General features: G+C 39.4%; 1 protein-coding gene across 4 annotated transcripts in view; it reads left to right on the forward strand.

The window, feature by feature from the left end:
- Window positions 1-1,420: 1,420 nt before the first annotated feature.
- Window positions 1,421-18,105, forward strand: part of znf800a (zinc finger protein 800a) — an 18,492-nt gene continuing 1,807 nt past the window's right edge. Inside the window, exons 1-5 of one of the 4 annotated variants that reach the window (XM_067436735.1) lie at window positions 1,421-1,718; window positions 4,728-4,864; window positions 12,610-12,705; window positions 12,946-13,089; window positions 13,900-15,653. In XM_067436735.1, the coding sequence (XP_067292836.1) occupies window positions 4,738-4,864; window positions 12,610-12,705; window positions 12,946-13,089; window positions 13,900-15,653 (2,121 nt within the window). In that variant the 5' untranslated portion in view covers window positions 1,421-1,718; window positions 4,728-4,737. Of the gene's footprint in view, window positions 1,719-1,831; window positions 2,288-2,785; window positions 2,904-4,727; window positions 4,865-12,609; window positions 12,706-12,945; window positions 13,090-13,899; window positions 15,654-18,105 lie in introns of those variants that run through there. The other 3 variants (XM_067436738.1, XM_067436736.1, XM_067436737.1) reach the window with 3 other exon arrangements.

Here is an 18,105-nt window from a genome sequence, read left to right on the forward strand (position 1 = left end):
TAGCCAGGATTTTTTTATATATATATAACTCAGATTGTATTTGCCTATGGCTTGAGGATGAATATTTAAAAAACATTTGGGTGAACTATCCCTTTAAAACCGACACTAAAATCGCAAACTGTCATGGCCCAAATTAAATAAAAATAATGATAAAAACTTTTTTTAAAAACAACCATTTTAGAATTAAATTTTTTTTTCGATCCTTTACTTTTATGTTTAAGAGCATTGTAAAATGTAAAATATTACATCTGCAGTTTCTCTATATTTTGGGCACGTCTCTTACCCAGACCTCATAATTTCCCTTTTAAATGTACATTTTTTCTTAAATCCTTTTAAAATATTTTAAATGATTCACATTTAAATACACTATAAAATAAAATAGTTGTTTCAACTTAAAAAAGTAAGTGTTCGTGCTACCTTAAAATGTTACGTTTAATCAACTTAAAATAGGAAGTTGTACTAAGTGAATTTGAGTTGACAAAACTCAATTGCAGCACAATCACTTACTTTTTAAAATTTGAAACAACACTTTTTTACAATGTATGTAGAGTTTAATTAATAAAAGCAACCGCATATATTTACAGTCTTTTGTCATTACTAACACAAAAAGTTTTTGGGTGGTTATGATTTTGGGGGTTAAACAATAACTGACAGGAAAGCACATCTCTTGAGAGTTTGGAAAACAGAAATGTCATTAATTTTGTAATGATCTTATGGTTTAGTTGTCATTACAATGTAAATGTGATCTGCTGAGTTAACTTAAAAAAGTGAGGCAACCCATTTACCTTGAAATTATTAAGTAAATAAACTTCATGCAAATTGAAAAAAAATAAGTTGTCAAATTCACATAACTTAAGTTTATTACTTTATCATTTTAAAGCAATGGGTTTCCTTACTTTTTTTTTGTTACGTCAAACTGATCGCTTTTTACAGTGTACCAAAACTTTTTTATTATTTTAATTCATAAACAAATTCTGAAATCTAATTCACACATTATTTTGTTTTGTATATACATTATATAGTTTTATAACGCATTTATTGTTTTTGCAAATCCAATCATCCCCATGATGTCATTACCACCACACAACATCAACAATCCACAACAGCAGAAAATGAAAAGCTACTTGAAGGTTGATCAAGGCCTGGTTTTATTCCACAACAAATAAATGTTTAACAAACAAACTTAAGTTTTTTTTTCTTTTTTTCTTTCTAGATTTCAGCTTGGCTAGTTAAAAGTTACCTAATTGTAGAATCACTTAAAAATGATTTAAAATATAGATTAAATTTCATAATGTGTCATTTGGGAAGGATAGTTTTTATTAAAACTTTTTTTTTTTTTTTTATTCGCATAAATTCGCTGTCTTAATCGCCAAAAACAGGACTGATTTGGCTTAAATTTGGGTTTGGGTCGCTGCATTTGCAACGGTTTTATCTTGGTGTGTGAATTTAAAACGGGTCGTTAATTTCCTCAGTTAGTGGTAGGGGTTGTGGGGGGTCAGATGTAAAGCACCAACCCGGCGACAACATCGGGTGCCACATTTTGGTGGTCTCGAACATCCATTGCACCTTTGCGCAACAGCCGCTTCTCCGCCGAGAGGTCCTCGCGGTGCACAAAGGCAGCTTCCGAGAGGGCAGCGTCAGCGCGAGAGGCGAGAGAAACAACCTCCGGACCGCGTCCGACCATCCGAACTCGAAAGCCAGCGTCGTTTTTCCAAAAGGTAAGAACTCTGCGAACACATCTCGGCTTATTTCAACCGCGGGAGTTGCCCACTCGGGCCCGGAATCGTGCAGCGGGCCAGTGTCGTTTCCTATCCTGCGCGAGCGTGGTTGTTCTTAACAGAAAATGGCGTCACCGTTCGAGCTGGCTGTGCGACCGGGGAAAACGCACTTGTTCTGGGCGCTTAAATTCGAGCGAGAGTTGATTCGGACTCGCCACGACTGCCCGCAGAGATAGAGCAAGTCCACGGGCCTACTTGGGAGTGAATATGGCACTTCATAACAAAACACCGAAGAGGAGAGGACGCGTAAAGGCGGAAGGGTCACCAGACCTGTGCGCCAAAGCGGCTTCGGGAAGATGGCACAGCGCCGCAAAGCGCAGCACTTTATCATTCGGACGTGTCTTGTAATCGGGCAAATCCTCTCGAATGTGTTCGGTTTGTCACTGTTTGAGGACGCGATTACATATTGTGTGGGGTTTGTGCTCGGAAAGCACAGCAAGTTAGTGGCAACGTCGTCTTTTGTATCAGCCTCTCGCGTCAGCCCGCCTTTACGCCGCACTCACTCCCTGGTAAGCATCGGTCCTTCTCATTTCGCTTTAAAGCTCCATTCTGCACATGGGCTCTCCTTCTCCATCAAGTTAATCTGGCCCATTGTGGTCCGCAATAGAGGAGATTTGGCCTGACAATGTAACCGTGTAAAAGAGATTTACAGAATAATGGAGCGATGCAAATTGCTTCACGAAAACGCTAAATAGCCCGAATATCCGAAAAAACACGGCGATATAACCTGCGCTTACATTTTTAAACAGTTTGGCTAAATGAAGTGTGTATGCGCCACGACGAGTCTAAATTGCGCATAGGGGAGAACGCAAACCCAGGCTATTCCAACAGGTTTTGGAACGGCACTGAAAGCAACGAATAACGCAAACACACAGTTTTAGATGTTATCTGAGGGATAGTCTAGGGTACACTCTCTTTTTGCTGGTCAGATGCCTCTTTTTAGCCTCTGTGGACTTGGTGATGCTCGTGCAGCCAATGGCTTCGCGCGTTCCCGCACACATGCATCCACAATCTCTCATCATAAGTCAGTCAAACGCGCAAACTGATGTAAATATGCCAGTCCTCGTCATCCAAACGTTCCTGTGGGATGTTTGTGCTTCGGTTTGGAGAGTGTCTCTGCTAAATGTGGGTATCAACTTTTCACGTTGTTCACATTTGGCCCCTTGTGGACCCATGTGTTTTGATGGGTGAACGTGAGTTCGTTTTTAAAGATGTGCATTTTTCGCAGTTTAAAACTGGGGGGTTATTCTTTAACTATATGTTAATGGGTCGATCGGTAAAACTGATTTTTGTTTTTGTTTTGTCCGGTGAGTCTACTCGCGAGCCTATGTGACACAACGTTTTTTAACAAGCATACGATGTTCCGATTATTTTATTATTTCCAGTTTTATTATGCAAAGCATTTAATGACTTTAATGGGTTTTATCTCAATGCTTCAGGAGGGACTTGCAAAGATCGTGTGCCTATTATTTTAAATTATTATTTTTTCCGGTCACGTGGCCAAGTGTCTCTGATGCTTTTGGGTGCTGATGGTCATTTCAACACGTTCTCGGTTGTTGTGCTCGGTCTCGCACGCGGATATCACGTTTTAGTGTTTATCGGTAATTTTTCAATTGTTATGAAGTTTGCAAAGTTCTTATTCAGGCACGAGCACACCCTGATACTAAGATGTGCACGCGTCTTATTGATATTGTCTCTACTATACGACTTGTACCGAAAACACGTGCCTTCCATCAACCGAATTGTGTTATATTAAAGCGTTGTGGTGGTATTATGAAGCATAATTATGTTCATTTGTGTAGTTGCCCACGGACACGTGTTCTTTCGTGCACCGCTCGCGACTTCCTGCCTCGCGAATGTTTGGGCAGGACACTGGCAGTGCGGTCAGGTGTATGTCCTTCAGAATCATAACACAACAGATTATAGATTTCATTTGTGCTAGTATGAGCACTTTAAAAACGAAAAACACAACGGTACACGCCTAAGCACATCAATACACGTTTCGACATGGTACCATGGTTTACCATGGTATAGTGCCCAAATACTACAGTTACGACAATAAAGAGAAAGTTTACTTGAAAAGTCAAGCACTTGTCATGCCACAAGACTGTTGAGTGAACTGCAACTTTTGAAATTAAATATAACTATGAAATGTATAGCCTGCTATATATGTTAAGCTAAAATCTGTTCATGTTTGTCATTACTTAAAATCATAATAGCTACATTCTCCATGGCCATTTTTATGACATTTTAAACCAGTTTACCCTGTAGTAACAGAATGTAGTTATGTACTATGGTATTTTGCCACAAGCTATATTAAACATTATACATTTCTGTAAGTGCATTGGATGCTAACATTCAGATTATTTGGTATTTCCTCTCTGATGTGTGTGTAGTTGTCGGTTTTGTGAAAGTTTCAGTAATCTACATTTCAAATTTAGACTAATTTGACTTACATACAAGTTTGTGTGGACATGATTTTGTAAAGGGGGCTTTAATATATTAATATTTAAAAGCTTTGGGATTAAGAATGCAATCTCATTTTAGTTTGTCCCATATCATTCTTTCCATTACATCTGGGCAATTATGATGTTTGTTTGATGCATGGCAGACATTTCCATAATTCATATTGTTTTGTCCTTTTTAGCACATTACCGTAATGCCTCATCTTGACATTTATTTCCTTGGTAAATGTGCAGTGAAAGGTCTTCATCATCACACGATCATCACAGCGACAGTAATGTCTGTTTGTCTTTGTACCTGCGTAACTTCAACCAAGCAAAGTTTTCTAATTGGGTGTATATAATTTATAGCCGAGTTTTGAATTGTAATCTTCTGCTGGAGAACTTGTTGGTGTTTTGGGAGGCATGTAGGAATAAAGTAATTCCACCATTTAAAGCATTCAAAAGAAATCGCTCCACTGATTAACTTTTTGATTTGTCTTTTAAGTTCATAAAGGATGGAGTCTACTAACAGTGAAGATCAGGGAAGCCTGACCAGTGACAAATGCTGCCAGACTGAGACTCTTCAGGCCTGCAGTTGCCAAACAACAGAAACCCCTCAAGAGCCCTGTGGCAAAAATCCAGGTGGGAACTCAGCACCTTAAAGTCAACATGAAATCAAAACTGACCCTGTTTCCTTTTTAAATACACATTCCTGCTTTTATTGTGCACCATTTGTCAGAGCAAGTTAATCCAAAGGTGGAAACAAAAGTTTCCTTTTGGGCTGACGTTCCAAAATGCTCTTATTTTTGGCTGCATTCTTGTATGCAACGCCCACTTTTTAATATCCAATCAATTCTAAATGGTTAAAATCAACTCCCGCCTACATAAAGTACATCACATTACAGGAGTAAAATGAACTGAGAAAGCTGGTTTCATCTAGACTTTCAGGGTTTGAATGTATTTAACAATAATTGTATTGATAATTTGAGGTTGGTTGTGTTATTCCTTCTTGGTGATATCTGTGCATAATCGAAGTTAGTTTTCAACCCACATGCATTGTGAAATCCAGATTTATGCCTTCTCTACACATTTATTGCAAAGATCTATCAATGTAGTTCGATTTAAATGCAATGTCTTGTGGCGACTTGGTTGTTAATGTAGAACAATCACATTCCAATGTGTTTACCACATATTTCCATAATTATCGATACTGGAATAAGATTTCTAGCTCAGCGGGTTGTAATTTGTGTTCTACAGTCCTGCTAATTTCAGTGACCTGAAGTTGTTGTCTTTAAAGTAATTTATGCCCATAAATAAAGACTGAGAGAGTCACGTATACTAGTTGATGGTCAGATACACAGTCAAATCTTTCCTGTTGAAAAGAATCAGGATGGGCTTTCGATGCAAAAAGAGGTGGCTATAAATATTTAGTAGTTACCCCTCTAATTATTCAGAGCTGCTGAATTTGAGGTGTAAACACAAGTGAATATGAATGAATAAATGACCATGAATTAGCCACCCGTGCCACTAAATGGAATAAATGCAATGTTTAAAAGTCTCAAATATTCTAGAAGCAAATGTTGTTTATACGTTTTCCTTTATTTAAAGGTACACCAAGCAACTTTTGGCCCTCTAGCATTAAAAAAACGAAACCGAACTACATGCATTTTTTTTTAGAAAAACATTGTTTTGGTTGTGCTTCGGCTCTCCGGATGAATATAGCTACCCTACTGTTCATAAAACATTCACTACTAGGCTTAAAAGAACTGTATGTAAGAAATGTATTTCAATTCATCATAAAGTGGCCCTGATATGTCACTAGACATTAAGAAATCATGTTCATTTCAAATACAAAGACAACAGTAGTCCGGCCAGGATATTGTCATTTAAAAGTTGTTGTTGCAGCCCTCAACTGATGTTGACATGTTGTGTTTTGGCCTGAAGCTCCACCCTCCACCTATCGACTAATCACAAAGTCAGTAGTGTTTCAGAATCCGGGTTGCCAGATCTGTTCTAGTTACCACAGCTGCAGCTACAAATGCTCCTGCTCGATCCTGCAGCCAATCTGGCCACCTTGAGTTAGGGGGAAGGGGGAGAGGGAGAGGGGATACACCACTCCACAGTCATTTGAAAGTGATTGCAGTACCAGTTTTGGCCACAATCTTATATACACTTAGCCTGACGTGGTCATACTCAATTCTAGTCAAAATATGAGTCTGAAACTGCTCCATTGGGCTGTGATTATGAGGCGTGTTTCAACCGAACCAGGAAAGACATCAATTGGATAGACCTTTGTAGGTTGAAACACGCCTCATAATCACCGCCCAATGGAGCAAATCAATCAGAGCAACGAAGTGACGCATTGTCAAATGTCAACAGACAGAGTTCAACTGCACTGTTTGCCAAGTCCACATTTTTTTCCGCGGTTGTTTTCTATGTCCGCGGGTTGAAGCGACTATTATGTGATTATATAGACCCATGAGTGCGAATTTTAGCTGGCCACCTTGCCAAAATAACACACATTTTACCCCCCCAAACACCATTTTTCCCCCGGAGCGAGAAGTTTAGGGCTAGTAGTTGGCGGATTTTGTTGTAAAAACTTTTGTTGGCAACCCAGTCTGCACACGCGCTGGAATAAACGATCTTTGCCGGTGTTGTAAAAAAAATAAAAGAATTTATTGATACACAGAGTACTTACCCAACATGATCATCATCTTTGAGAGAAATTATGAAGGTGAATGCATATATAAACAAGCTCTCCGTTTAGGATTCGAGTAAATATAATCCAAGCTCCTTTGATGACGTGCATGATTACGGTACTGTTGATCATCTGTCCGTCATCATCTAAAGCCCGCCCTGATGATTTTATTGGTCCGAACAGTTTCTGTTCGGAGATAATTACTCCTCTATGGAGCAATGCCAGACCGAATTGCCCGACCTAAAAATGTTGTGGGCGGGTTAAGTTCGGCTGGCATCCAGGCTAATATACACTGCCTTTAAGACGTTATTGTCGCTGCCCATTAACAGATGCTGTATTTCCTTGAAAATAAATTCCAGCGCTACAGAAATCATAATGAAATGAGCCTTTACAATAGATAATGATGTTATGAAAGTTTATGTTCAAAAAAATACCTTACTCTCCTGTTGTGTAATAAAACACCATTTCAAATCCCTCAGTCCTCGCCATCTACAGAAATCCAAACTAATGTTGATTCTTGTTTTACTACGAGCTCCGTCGCGTTCTATTTTTGCGAGCAGACTCCTCTGTTCAGCGTTTATTTAAAATGGGTGATTCCCCAGAGGTTCGAGATTTTGCTGCTAACAACTAACCTTTGCCACTCCCACACTATACACACTTCAAACTTTTCTCTATTTACAGATATGAGGAGACTCACATGGGTGGGTGATATATGTGTGTAATTTCCCTAGAAAACTCGCCCGATCTAAAATAAAAACACGTTTTGGAAGAAGGATTGATGTAATTGTCTATTTAATCTTTTAAAATTCTCAACAAAAGTTTAAACCTGCATCTAGGGGTTGAACAGACTCTGTGCAACAACTAGTCGACTTAAATGATCTTAATTAACACTTTAAGCGTGACGTCGACTAATTGCTATCATGGCCTATAGAGGGCGCAACAAACCAAACCGTTTTAAACGACAAATAAATGCATACTCAGTGCTCCACAAGACATGTTTTATTATACCATCTGGATGTAAACGCAAGTTAATTGCCATTCTAAACTAATGCGCTGCTGCATTGTAACGCACACACACGGACAGTAGCTCGCAGATTGCGCGCACAGATTCATTCAGTAGTGCAGAAAGTATTGTCAACACTGTTCTGTGATTTTTCAATAAAATAGCTTAGAAACTGAAAAGTTCTAGCATTTATTTCTTAAGGTAGGGACACACCAAACCCTCGCCAAAGAACTAGCGCTGATAAAAGCGGACTGTGTTGTTGCCTCGCGTCGGGGAAAATAACAGCACCTGAACACACCAAAAGGACTGCAGGCGACTGTCAGATGTAGAACGAGCAGAAATCTGTGACAAATATAATGACACAGACAAAATGGCTGAAGACAAAAAGCTGTTATGTATAAGCTGTCATATGCCACATCTGTGAACAAGAAAACCCAGGTTCGAGTCTCAGCTCGAGGTTCAGGCTTATTTGTTCGTTAATGACGTCATCAGTGACTAGTCGACGTCAAATTAACTTTTATCTCATAAATGTCGACTTTAAAAAAAAGTCATGAATTGTTCTTCCCTTTAATAACTTTTTTAGTTTACACTTTGACACAACAAATGTATTATAGTAACATTTCCCTGCTAATGCTCTGTGAAATGTGGAATGTATTTAAATTAAAAAAAAGTATGTTGGCAAACTGTAGAGAGATGGTTTTAAATAGTTTGTTTAATTAATGTAATATTCTCATGAGTTCTCATAGTTAATAAAATGTGCTCCATAACTTACAGACACCTGGTGTCAGATGAGAAGGTGTAATTTACACATCCTCAAAAGTCCCTGCAGATTATACTGGTGACTCTTTAGTTGGTAGACATCCATGGGAAGAAAATAACAGGAAGTTGAAATAACTACTATCGATGTACTTAAGAGTTGCCTAAGGAGAAATGATAGTCTTGCAGGTGTACAAAAGAATAATGGAGTGTTGCAAACCAAAAGATGCTTGTGTCTGTTGGAAAATAGATCTACTATTTTATTTGTCCTGGCCTCGGGTCTGGCCTTTAGTCTTTGTTGGACATGTCTTTGATAACTAAACTCTAAATAGTTTCATCTAGAAGTTAAAAAACACACACACACAAAAAAAAACACAAAACAGACTGTTTTATTTGAAAGCTATAAAGCAAAGATTCCATACATAGATTAATTGCCATTATGCACTATGAAATTATATATAAATAGTTTAGAAAAAATACTAATCTAATAGAATAGAAGATTTTTGTTTTAAAGCTCGTTTTCCTTCTACTGCATTTACATAATAATCAGGGCGGGTTGAATTTTATATGTAATATTTTTCAATTGTAGTCTTTTAAAAAGCCATCTGAAATAACAAACAGTGCAATGTAGTGTTGGCCAAAATATAAACACGTTTTTACGTTATGTCGATACTGAAATCTCTGAAATGCTTCCTATACTCATTTTCTGCAGAGTAGATACACGATACCAGCTGCGCTTTCTTGCTCTCACATCTCTCCGACAGTGCGTTGACACACAAACCACCTCCCCTCATTCTCTCATTTCATTTGCTCCGGATTAATATCGTTGGTGAAATTTCAGCATGGGATTGCACGTATTGTGCAGAATTTTACTTCTTCACGCAGATTATGTGCTCGCACCCAAAGTGCGCACATAAAGGGTTATTTTTATTTTTCACTTCTCATTGCGCTTAAACAGTCAAATACACAATAATAATGTCAAAATGCCAGTCTTGGCGAGTATTCACATAAACACAGTCAGTTATGTCTTAAAGGGATAGTTCACCCAAAAATGTAAATAACCCCATGATTTACTCTCCCTTAAGTCATCCTAGGTGTATATGACATTTTTCTTTCAGACGAATACAATCAGAGTTTTATTAAAAAATGTCCTGGCTCTTCCAAGCTTTATAAAGTGCATCAATCCATCATAAAAGTAATCCCTACGGTTCCAGGAGGTTAATAAAGGCCTTCTAAAGTTTTTGTAAGAAAATTATCCATATTTATTTATTTTTATAATGTAAAATATCTAGCTGCCGGCGGACCGTCTTCCGTATTCAGTTTATGGAAAAAGCACAACAGCCACCAGGATGACGTCGGACGAAGCGTAAGCGCTTTGAACTTTAAGAGGCTTTGCTGGATATTATTCTAACACAAACTAATCGATTCACTTCAGAAGACCTTTATTAAGCCTCCGGGAGCTGTGTGAATTACTTTTGTAATGGATTATTTATAATGGATAAAATCCCTTTTGTGAGCTTCAAATGTTGGGCTGCCATTGACTGCCATTATAAAGCTTTGATTAGCCAGAACAAGTTTTTTATTATTATATAGAACTTCGATTGTATTCATCTGAAAGAAGAATTTCAAATACACCTTGAATGGCTTGAGGGTGAGTAAATTATGAAATCATTTTCATTTTTGGGTAGACTATCCCTTTAAGTGAATGTAAAATGTAAAGAAAATGCATGTGTTACAGTATAATGGATCGGTGCATCAGGTCTTAAAGTGACCGCAGCCTAATATACCTGCTGCCAAATTATGAGATCACTAATATCTATATGGCAGTTGGTCCCCATGGCATCATGGTCAAAACTGTGGCCAGTGAAAATGTTGTGTGGCTAGTAACTTTGGAAAACCACTAACCACAGTGGCTGGTGAGCAAACAATTTTATGTCAGTTCGTGATAATAATTCTACTTTTTTCGTACATTTGCAATAATTATAGTCAGAATACAATTATATAAGCAGTGAGTTCATTTGTATAATTATTATCCATGGTCTGTATGTATGTAGTCCATCCTTCTGTCATGCACTAAAGCTGGCGTCATGTGTAGGTGAGTAAAGACACGTGGCTTTTATTCAAAATAAAATGCAAATGAAAGGCAGAAATGCAGGAGGGCACAGTAGTTCCACGGGCACATGAGCAGGCACTCCCCGGCTTTTTGTTTGAATTAGCTGTAGCGCACTTAACCTGCTACCAGAGCCGGCCCTAGACCTTTGGGGGCCCTAAGCAAAATTTGGTTGGAGGCCCTTGACCGTTTTAAGTAAGGCCTAAAGAAAAGCAATGACTACCTTATAACTATACTGTACATATATCTACTATGTTACTTTAAAATTTTGTAGTCTATTAAATTATGTTTTAATTATTCTATGTAGCCTACTGTATGATAATTATCTTTTTTTTACGCTGCTGGTCCTGAGTACGTATTTCGTTCTTATGTGGCAACATGTACAGAACGTCAATAAAAGACCTTGAGTTCTTGAGTTGAGTTTCATGTTTGATGTCTAACAGGAAAATTATGATACCACTGAGCTGAATGGCAGTGCAGTACAATGAACACACACGGATGAACTTGCTGAATAAAAAGACTGATAAAGTGATTTTCACTGACCATCAAAGAAACATTTTAATTGACACCAGAGTTTTAAAAGGCAAAAACAGCACACGATAACAAATTTTGCTGGACAATAAATTGGTCAAGAAATTATTGCGATAAATGATAAGATTTTTCGTTCTAAACCCATTTTCATCTAAAATAATGATAATGGCATAATAATGCAGGTACACCTTTTTTAAAGATCAATAAACTTTTATCTCTAAAGACTCTGATACGGAAAACATTTTAAATATCCACAATAAATTAACAAAACAACCAAAAAACAAGAAAAGCAATGGACTCTCAGTCTGTTAACAAAAAATACACTTGAATAAATACCAAAAGCAATAAATAAAATTGATGAAAACTGCTTTAGGTACATACATTAGCGGTGGCACGGTTCACAAAAAAGCCACGGTTCATATCAAGGCTTTATAGACACGGTTTTTACGTTCTGTACGGTTGTTGTTGTTGTTTTTGCTTTTACTTGTTAACACTCCAGAAATTTACTTCAGCATAATATGATATATAGCTTACTTATCCACAATTCAGGATACAGTATTAACACAATTGTTATATCATGTAATCATGCACAAACTGAACTTGACTATCTCTGAGGAAAGCTAGGTGAGATTTTGATACAACAAGAGAAAGAAATTGATGACATGCTTTCATTTATTTGGCAAAAAAAAAAGGACAATGTGTATTGCTATCTCTACAGGAACTTATGTGCCTTTTTTAGACACAAATATTGAACTGAAGAATTAACTTGCATTTATCAAACGGCCAACTTCAGTGTAGCTTTAAGCCTTGTTTATACTTGACGCGTCCGCACGAGCGCGGCAAAAATTGCGTCAAGGAGGAGTGCGCGAGACCCAATTTCGCTTGGCGGTGTGCACGTCAAATTTTGTAACTTTGCGTGCGGCTCCGCAACCGAAGAATCTCGAGGCGAATCTGGCCGAGCATGACGTCTCATCACGCCTGCACCCAGTCTGCGCTTCGAATATAATAAACACCTCCCCAAACAGATGAGGCGAGGTGCGTGCGCTCTCTAGGGGGCCCTCTGCAGGCCACGGGGCCCTTTGCAATTGCAAGGGTCGCTTAGTGGCTGGGCCGGCTCTGCCTGCTACCATGTGGTGTCTTGCTCCACCCTTACCCCTTTGCCCCTGCAACAGATATAAACCCTTTGCTGTCCCCATACCTGAATGGTGAAACTTCAAGTGAAGACTTTAGTGGATTTTTTTGACATTAATTATAATCTAATATGTCCCTTTCACTGTTTTCTGTTTTAGTGCATTCGATTGAGCCTGGTGATCCACCCCTGCTTCAAAAGCAGCTCCAGACATCCAAGTCAGGAATTCTTCAAATCATTGAGTGTTTTCGCTCAGGTACTTCAATCACAGAACTTTGATCATTGAGGAAATGCGTGTCATGAAAACCTCTTATTTAGCCAGCACCAAGACATTTTCTGTCCTTACATGCCCCCGGACCTCCCTAGAGGGACTGAGGTCCACCCATCACAGTTTCATAAAATCCTGCGGGAAACACTGCATGAATGTATGTTTTCTCATAGCCTTATGATAATTGCTTATGAAACATGTAATTTTCAACATGTGCTGTTTTTGCAGGTACAACTCAACTCAAACACATGCTGTTGAAGGAGGTTGACACCATATTTGAGTGCAAAATCTGTCGAAGTCTGTTCCGTGGTCTACCAAATCTGGTCACTCACAAGGAGCTCTACTGCTTTTCCCGGCAACCTCAGTCAGATGGTTTGTACATTCATCTAAGTGTTTAAAAGCCTGCGTTATTCTGCAGAACACAAAAGGAATATATTTTATAGGATGTTTCAACTGTTTAAAGTCAAATGGAACCAAACACATTGAACCACACATTGAACCCATTTGACTTCCTTTGGTCAAAAACACTGAGAATTTAAAAAAAAATCTTCTTTTTGAATTTCACAAAAGAAAGGCATGTAGTAGAACACTCAAGCAACTACCTAGCCATGCCCTAGTAACTCCTTAGCACAATTCTGAGTTTGAATTGAGTTCTGAATGGGCAAGATCCATTCATGTTTTAGGGCCCTATGATTTCCGGCATGTAGAAAACGCGGACGGAATTGCGAATCCAGTCATAAAAATGTATTTTTACTGAATAGCGTCGATTTTCACATTATTTGTAAAATTTGATGAATAAATAAAAAGCAGGTCCTTACACTTTAATCAAATCACGATATAGACTAGTGTGTGAATATTAAACCACAAAAAGACTTAAAATACACACTGAAGCATGCGTGATGTCTTAATGTTTTCAGCCTCTGCCGCCTCACTATATGAGGACATGAATTAATAGAAAATGATTTGTTGTTTTTATGAATTCAAATATTTAGACATGTCTTTTGATTATTAAAATTTAATTGAACTACTTAAATGGAATCCAGCAAGCAGAAAACACAGAATTTTGGTATAAAAAAAGAAAAGAAAAAAGATTTCTTTTTTTGTTTAAATTCTAATAAATTGTTGTTAAGTTGTATGTTTCATGATGTCATGATTTATGTTTTACATTATTACTTTCTGTAGAGCCTTCACAAGGTGGGCAGAGTCAAGCCATCAAAGAACTTCTTCAAGCCATCTATCCACAGAAAGAACAAGAAAAACATGTCATTCAGATGGAGGCCATTGAGACCAACTCCAATGCAATGTATCAACAAGTGGCACTAGTGGAAATTCAGGAAACGCCAGAAACCCCAGCCCCTACCCCCGAGACGGTGATCCCAGTACCCGAGAAGAAAAATCGCCGCAAATCTATTTTGGCACCCAAAAAGGTCCAACAGTCAGATTTTGAGGATGAGATGGAAACTGAACCTGAAGAATCACCTGCTAAAGAAGGTCAGAGCTGCGACGAGCTAATAAAGGTTGAGCCAGCAGAAGGGGAGGAAGAAGAAGAGGAGAGTGCGGCCTCTGAGATAAAAGAAATGAGGATCTCTTGCTGTCTCTGTGGAAAAGACTTCAGCTCCAGACGCAGCGTGCGACGCCACTGCCGAAAAATGCATTGGCAGAGGATGGAGGAGCTGCGCAAATTTACAGAGACGCGCACGGTTCCCACCAGCCTGCTGTCTATGGTGAAGGACAAGCATCCTATTGAACCACCCCCTTCTCCAGGGAAGAGCTGCCCAGTGTGCAAAAAGTCCTTTGCCACCAAGGCCAATGTTCGTCGCCACTTTGATGAGGTCCACCGTGGCTTAAAGCGGGATTTGATCACACCGGAGATTGCCACAAGACCAGGCCAGCCTCTTTTACTTGACACTCAACCTCCTTCTCCAGCAAAAGCTCCAAGCTCTCCTCTCAAGCCAGAGAAGGCACAGTACAACCTGACAAATTGTCGCTGCAAGTTGTGCAAACGCAAGTACAGCTCCCAACTAATGCTTAGGCGGCACATGCGAATCGTTCATAAGATTCCCATTCTAGACAACAGCTCTCAGAAGGCCAAATCAAAGCACGAGAGAAAAGATAAGGTTTATGCAAAGAAAGCGGCTCTTTCTAAAGCTTCGGAGGAAGAGGGAAACAACGGCGTGAGTTTTGACTTTAAGAGGATCTACTGCTGGTTGTGTAAACGTCAGTTCAGTACTAGTCAGAACCTAGGCAAGCACATTGCCGAGCTGCACACCGATGGAAATGACAGCATCTACATAAAGTTTTACCGCTGCCCCATCTGCAGATACGAGTCACGCCGGAAGCGCGACGTCATCCGCCATATCACAGTGGTGCACAAGAAGTCATCCCGCTATCTGGCCAAGGTTATGCCTGCCTTGGAGAACCAAGCTGTGAAGAAACCAGCTGATGCAATCTTGAACAACACAAGCAAGAAAACAAATTCAAAAGAAGAGGTTAGCGGGAAGCATAAAACAGAAGACCCACCAGCTTCCCCTAACAGTCGTCAACAAGATCCTCTCATATCTCCCAAAACAAAGAAACAAGAATCCCCAACATCCCCCAACACTCGAAAGCATTCTGCACTCACGTCGCTCAACACAAGCAAACTCGAGTCTCCGCTCACACCTAATAGACAAGACAAGAACCTTCAAACAGCCAAGAACCCGCATGTCACTCGCAGTCATAATGTTATCAAGGGGCCGCCCATCACCAGAAGCCAGGAGACCTGCACTGAGGTTAGGGTAACAAAAAACTTTTCCCTCCACGCATGCGATATGTGTGGCCGGGCATTTGCCAAAAAGGTCTACCTTGAGACACACAGGCGGAGACACAGGACTGCCATCGCAAGTGGGGACAAATTACAAGGAAGAAGCACTCGATCAAAGGCCCTCATTTGGTAGGTTGCTGCTTTATGGCATTCAACAAGCACTTTAAGATGTCTGCCTTAAAGCCCTAAGCCTAAGCATTAGACTTCAGACTGTAACACATCCCACTCTATGGACAATAATGGTATTAAGTAGTGTTGTAAGGTGTTTAAGCAATTAGACTTGAAAATTCTCCAGACAATAAAAAGGGTGGAAAAAAATTCCCATAGACTTGGATTGCAAAAGGAACATGAGCCATATATAGGGAGTAGAATGTCATAACCCCCGCTGTCTAAAGTATGGTGAAGATTAGTCCGGTGACGTAGGACTGTGCTCGACTTTCCAGTTCCCACTGGATTTAGTCCTCTGTATATAAGCTTAATAAATCCTGAACCTCGTTGTTGGTCCATCTGTCATTTTTTTTTAAACTCCATTGTTGAGTCGAATAGCAAACAAACCTTTAAAAATGGTGGTTGTAGTAATGTCAACCAATGAAAATGCTGCATGAAGTTAACCAATCAGCATGTGCCCAAGTCCCAACCCCCAAAAGTTCCTGAACTTTGAAAAAGTACTACCTCGTGAGCAGGGAATTTTTGAGAGGGACATTTTTACTCAGACCTTCTTTGAGGGTGCTTTCAAACTAGCATTTTTGGTGCGCACCCGGGTTCGATTGACGTCAGAATTCGGTTAGTTTGGATGATGTGAACGTGGTCTTCCGAGCTCGTTGTGAACCATACACGCTTAAAAAGGTGGTCTGGGGTTCGGTTCATGTGAACTCCGGTACTCTTTGTCGAACTGTGGTTCGGTCCAGGCAATCAAACCAAGTGTGAAAGCACCCTTAGACACCTGGTCATTTACCACCCCTAAGTCCCTAGTAAAGTTGCCTGGAAACGTAGCTATAGAGAATTGGGGTTTGAGTCTTGCACCTGTAAGTAACCATCTAGCAAATCCCAAATAATTACCAAGAACACCCTAGCTCAGGAGTGTCCACCCCTGGTGCTGGAGGGCCAATGTCTTGCAGAGTTTAGCTCCAGCCAACCCCAAAACACTTGCTTGGAAGTTTCTAGTAATCCCAAAGTCCTTGATTAGCTGGTTCAGGTGTGTATTTATGATTGGAGCTAAACTCTGCAGGATAGTGACTCTACCGGAGCAGGATTGGACACCTGCAATGGCGGTAAGTTTTGTACTGAGAAGCATCATTTACATTTTCTTCTGAAAATGTTTAATTTTAAATGCTGTCTTTAACAAGTTACAGTGAACCATAGCTTGTAATTAACACTGTATAATAATTTGTACATATTTTACCCAGCCATTTTAGGTACTCCTAAGAAAGCACTACTCAGTGCTCCAAAAATAGTGATCTTAGCCTGTTGAATAAGATGAAAGACTATGTCTATGAAGGTATCCCTTATAATTGGATGTAAGTTTTCAAACTGATTTAAGCTTTCATGCCTTAAAGGGACAGTTCACCCAGTAATGAAGATTATTTACTCGCCCTTAAGTTGTTCCAAACCCATATTTTTTGAGTGTTGAACACAAAAGAAAACATTTTGAAGAATGTTGATAATCAAACAGTTGAAGGTAGCCAATGACTTCCATAGTAGGAATAAAAGACTATGAAAGTCAATGGCTACCGTCAACTTTCTGGTTACAAACATTCTTCAAAATATCTTTTTCTGTTCAGCAGGTTTGGAACAGAACTCATAATGGATGAGATGCTGAACAGAATCAAACATTTGGCCATTTCACAAGATTTTGTGTTTCCAAGACTACATAGGACGTTAGTTTTTGTCTTTTATTAGAGGTGCTTTGGAAAGGCAAGTTCCTAATTATTAGAGTAAAAACAGGGTTCCTCAGATCTGCCCTGCAAAGTTTAGCTCAAACTCAGTTACCTGTACTTTTCTAGTAATTCTGAAAACCTTAATTAGCTTGCCCTAATCTTTGATTATGGTTGGAGCTAAACTCTGCAGTCCAGGTACCCCCTACAGGGCTTCATTTGAGGAACTCTGCTTTAAACAAAATATTAAGACTAAAGCCACGTTTCCACCACTGGACAATGGGGTGGTACTTAGTAGGTTTCAACCGCAGGTACCAGGGTCTAAAGGAAGTTCCGGGTAAAAAATTCCCCATCAAAAAGTTTCTGCTCGTGAGGTAGTACTTTTTCAATGCTCAGAAATTCCTGGGGGTGGGATTTGGGTGCTGAACATGCTGATTGGTTGAGTTTACACTGCAACTATGTCAACCATTTTTAAAAGTCTGTTGCGGTGCGTGCAATTAGAGTTGTTTGCTATTCGACTCAGCAATGGAGTTTAAAAATAAGACCGATGGACCAACAACTAGGTCCAGGCTTATATGCGGAGGACGGAATCCAGCAGAAACTGGAAAGTTGAGCACACGTCACCGGACTAATCTTTACGGTACTTTAGATGGAAACGCAGACTGCAGCAGGTCTGGGGGAAAAACGTTATTGGGGAAAAAAGTTCCTATA

This window comes from Pseudorasbora parva, chromosome 25 (genome assembly GCF_024679245.1).
Source record: "Pseudorasbora parva isolate DD20220531a chromosome 25, ASM2467924v1, whole genome shotgun sequence".
NCBI classification, from domain to species: Eukaryota; Metazoa; Chordata; class Actinopteri; order Cypriniformes; family Gobionidae; genus Pseudorasbora; species Pseudorasbora parva.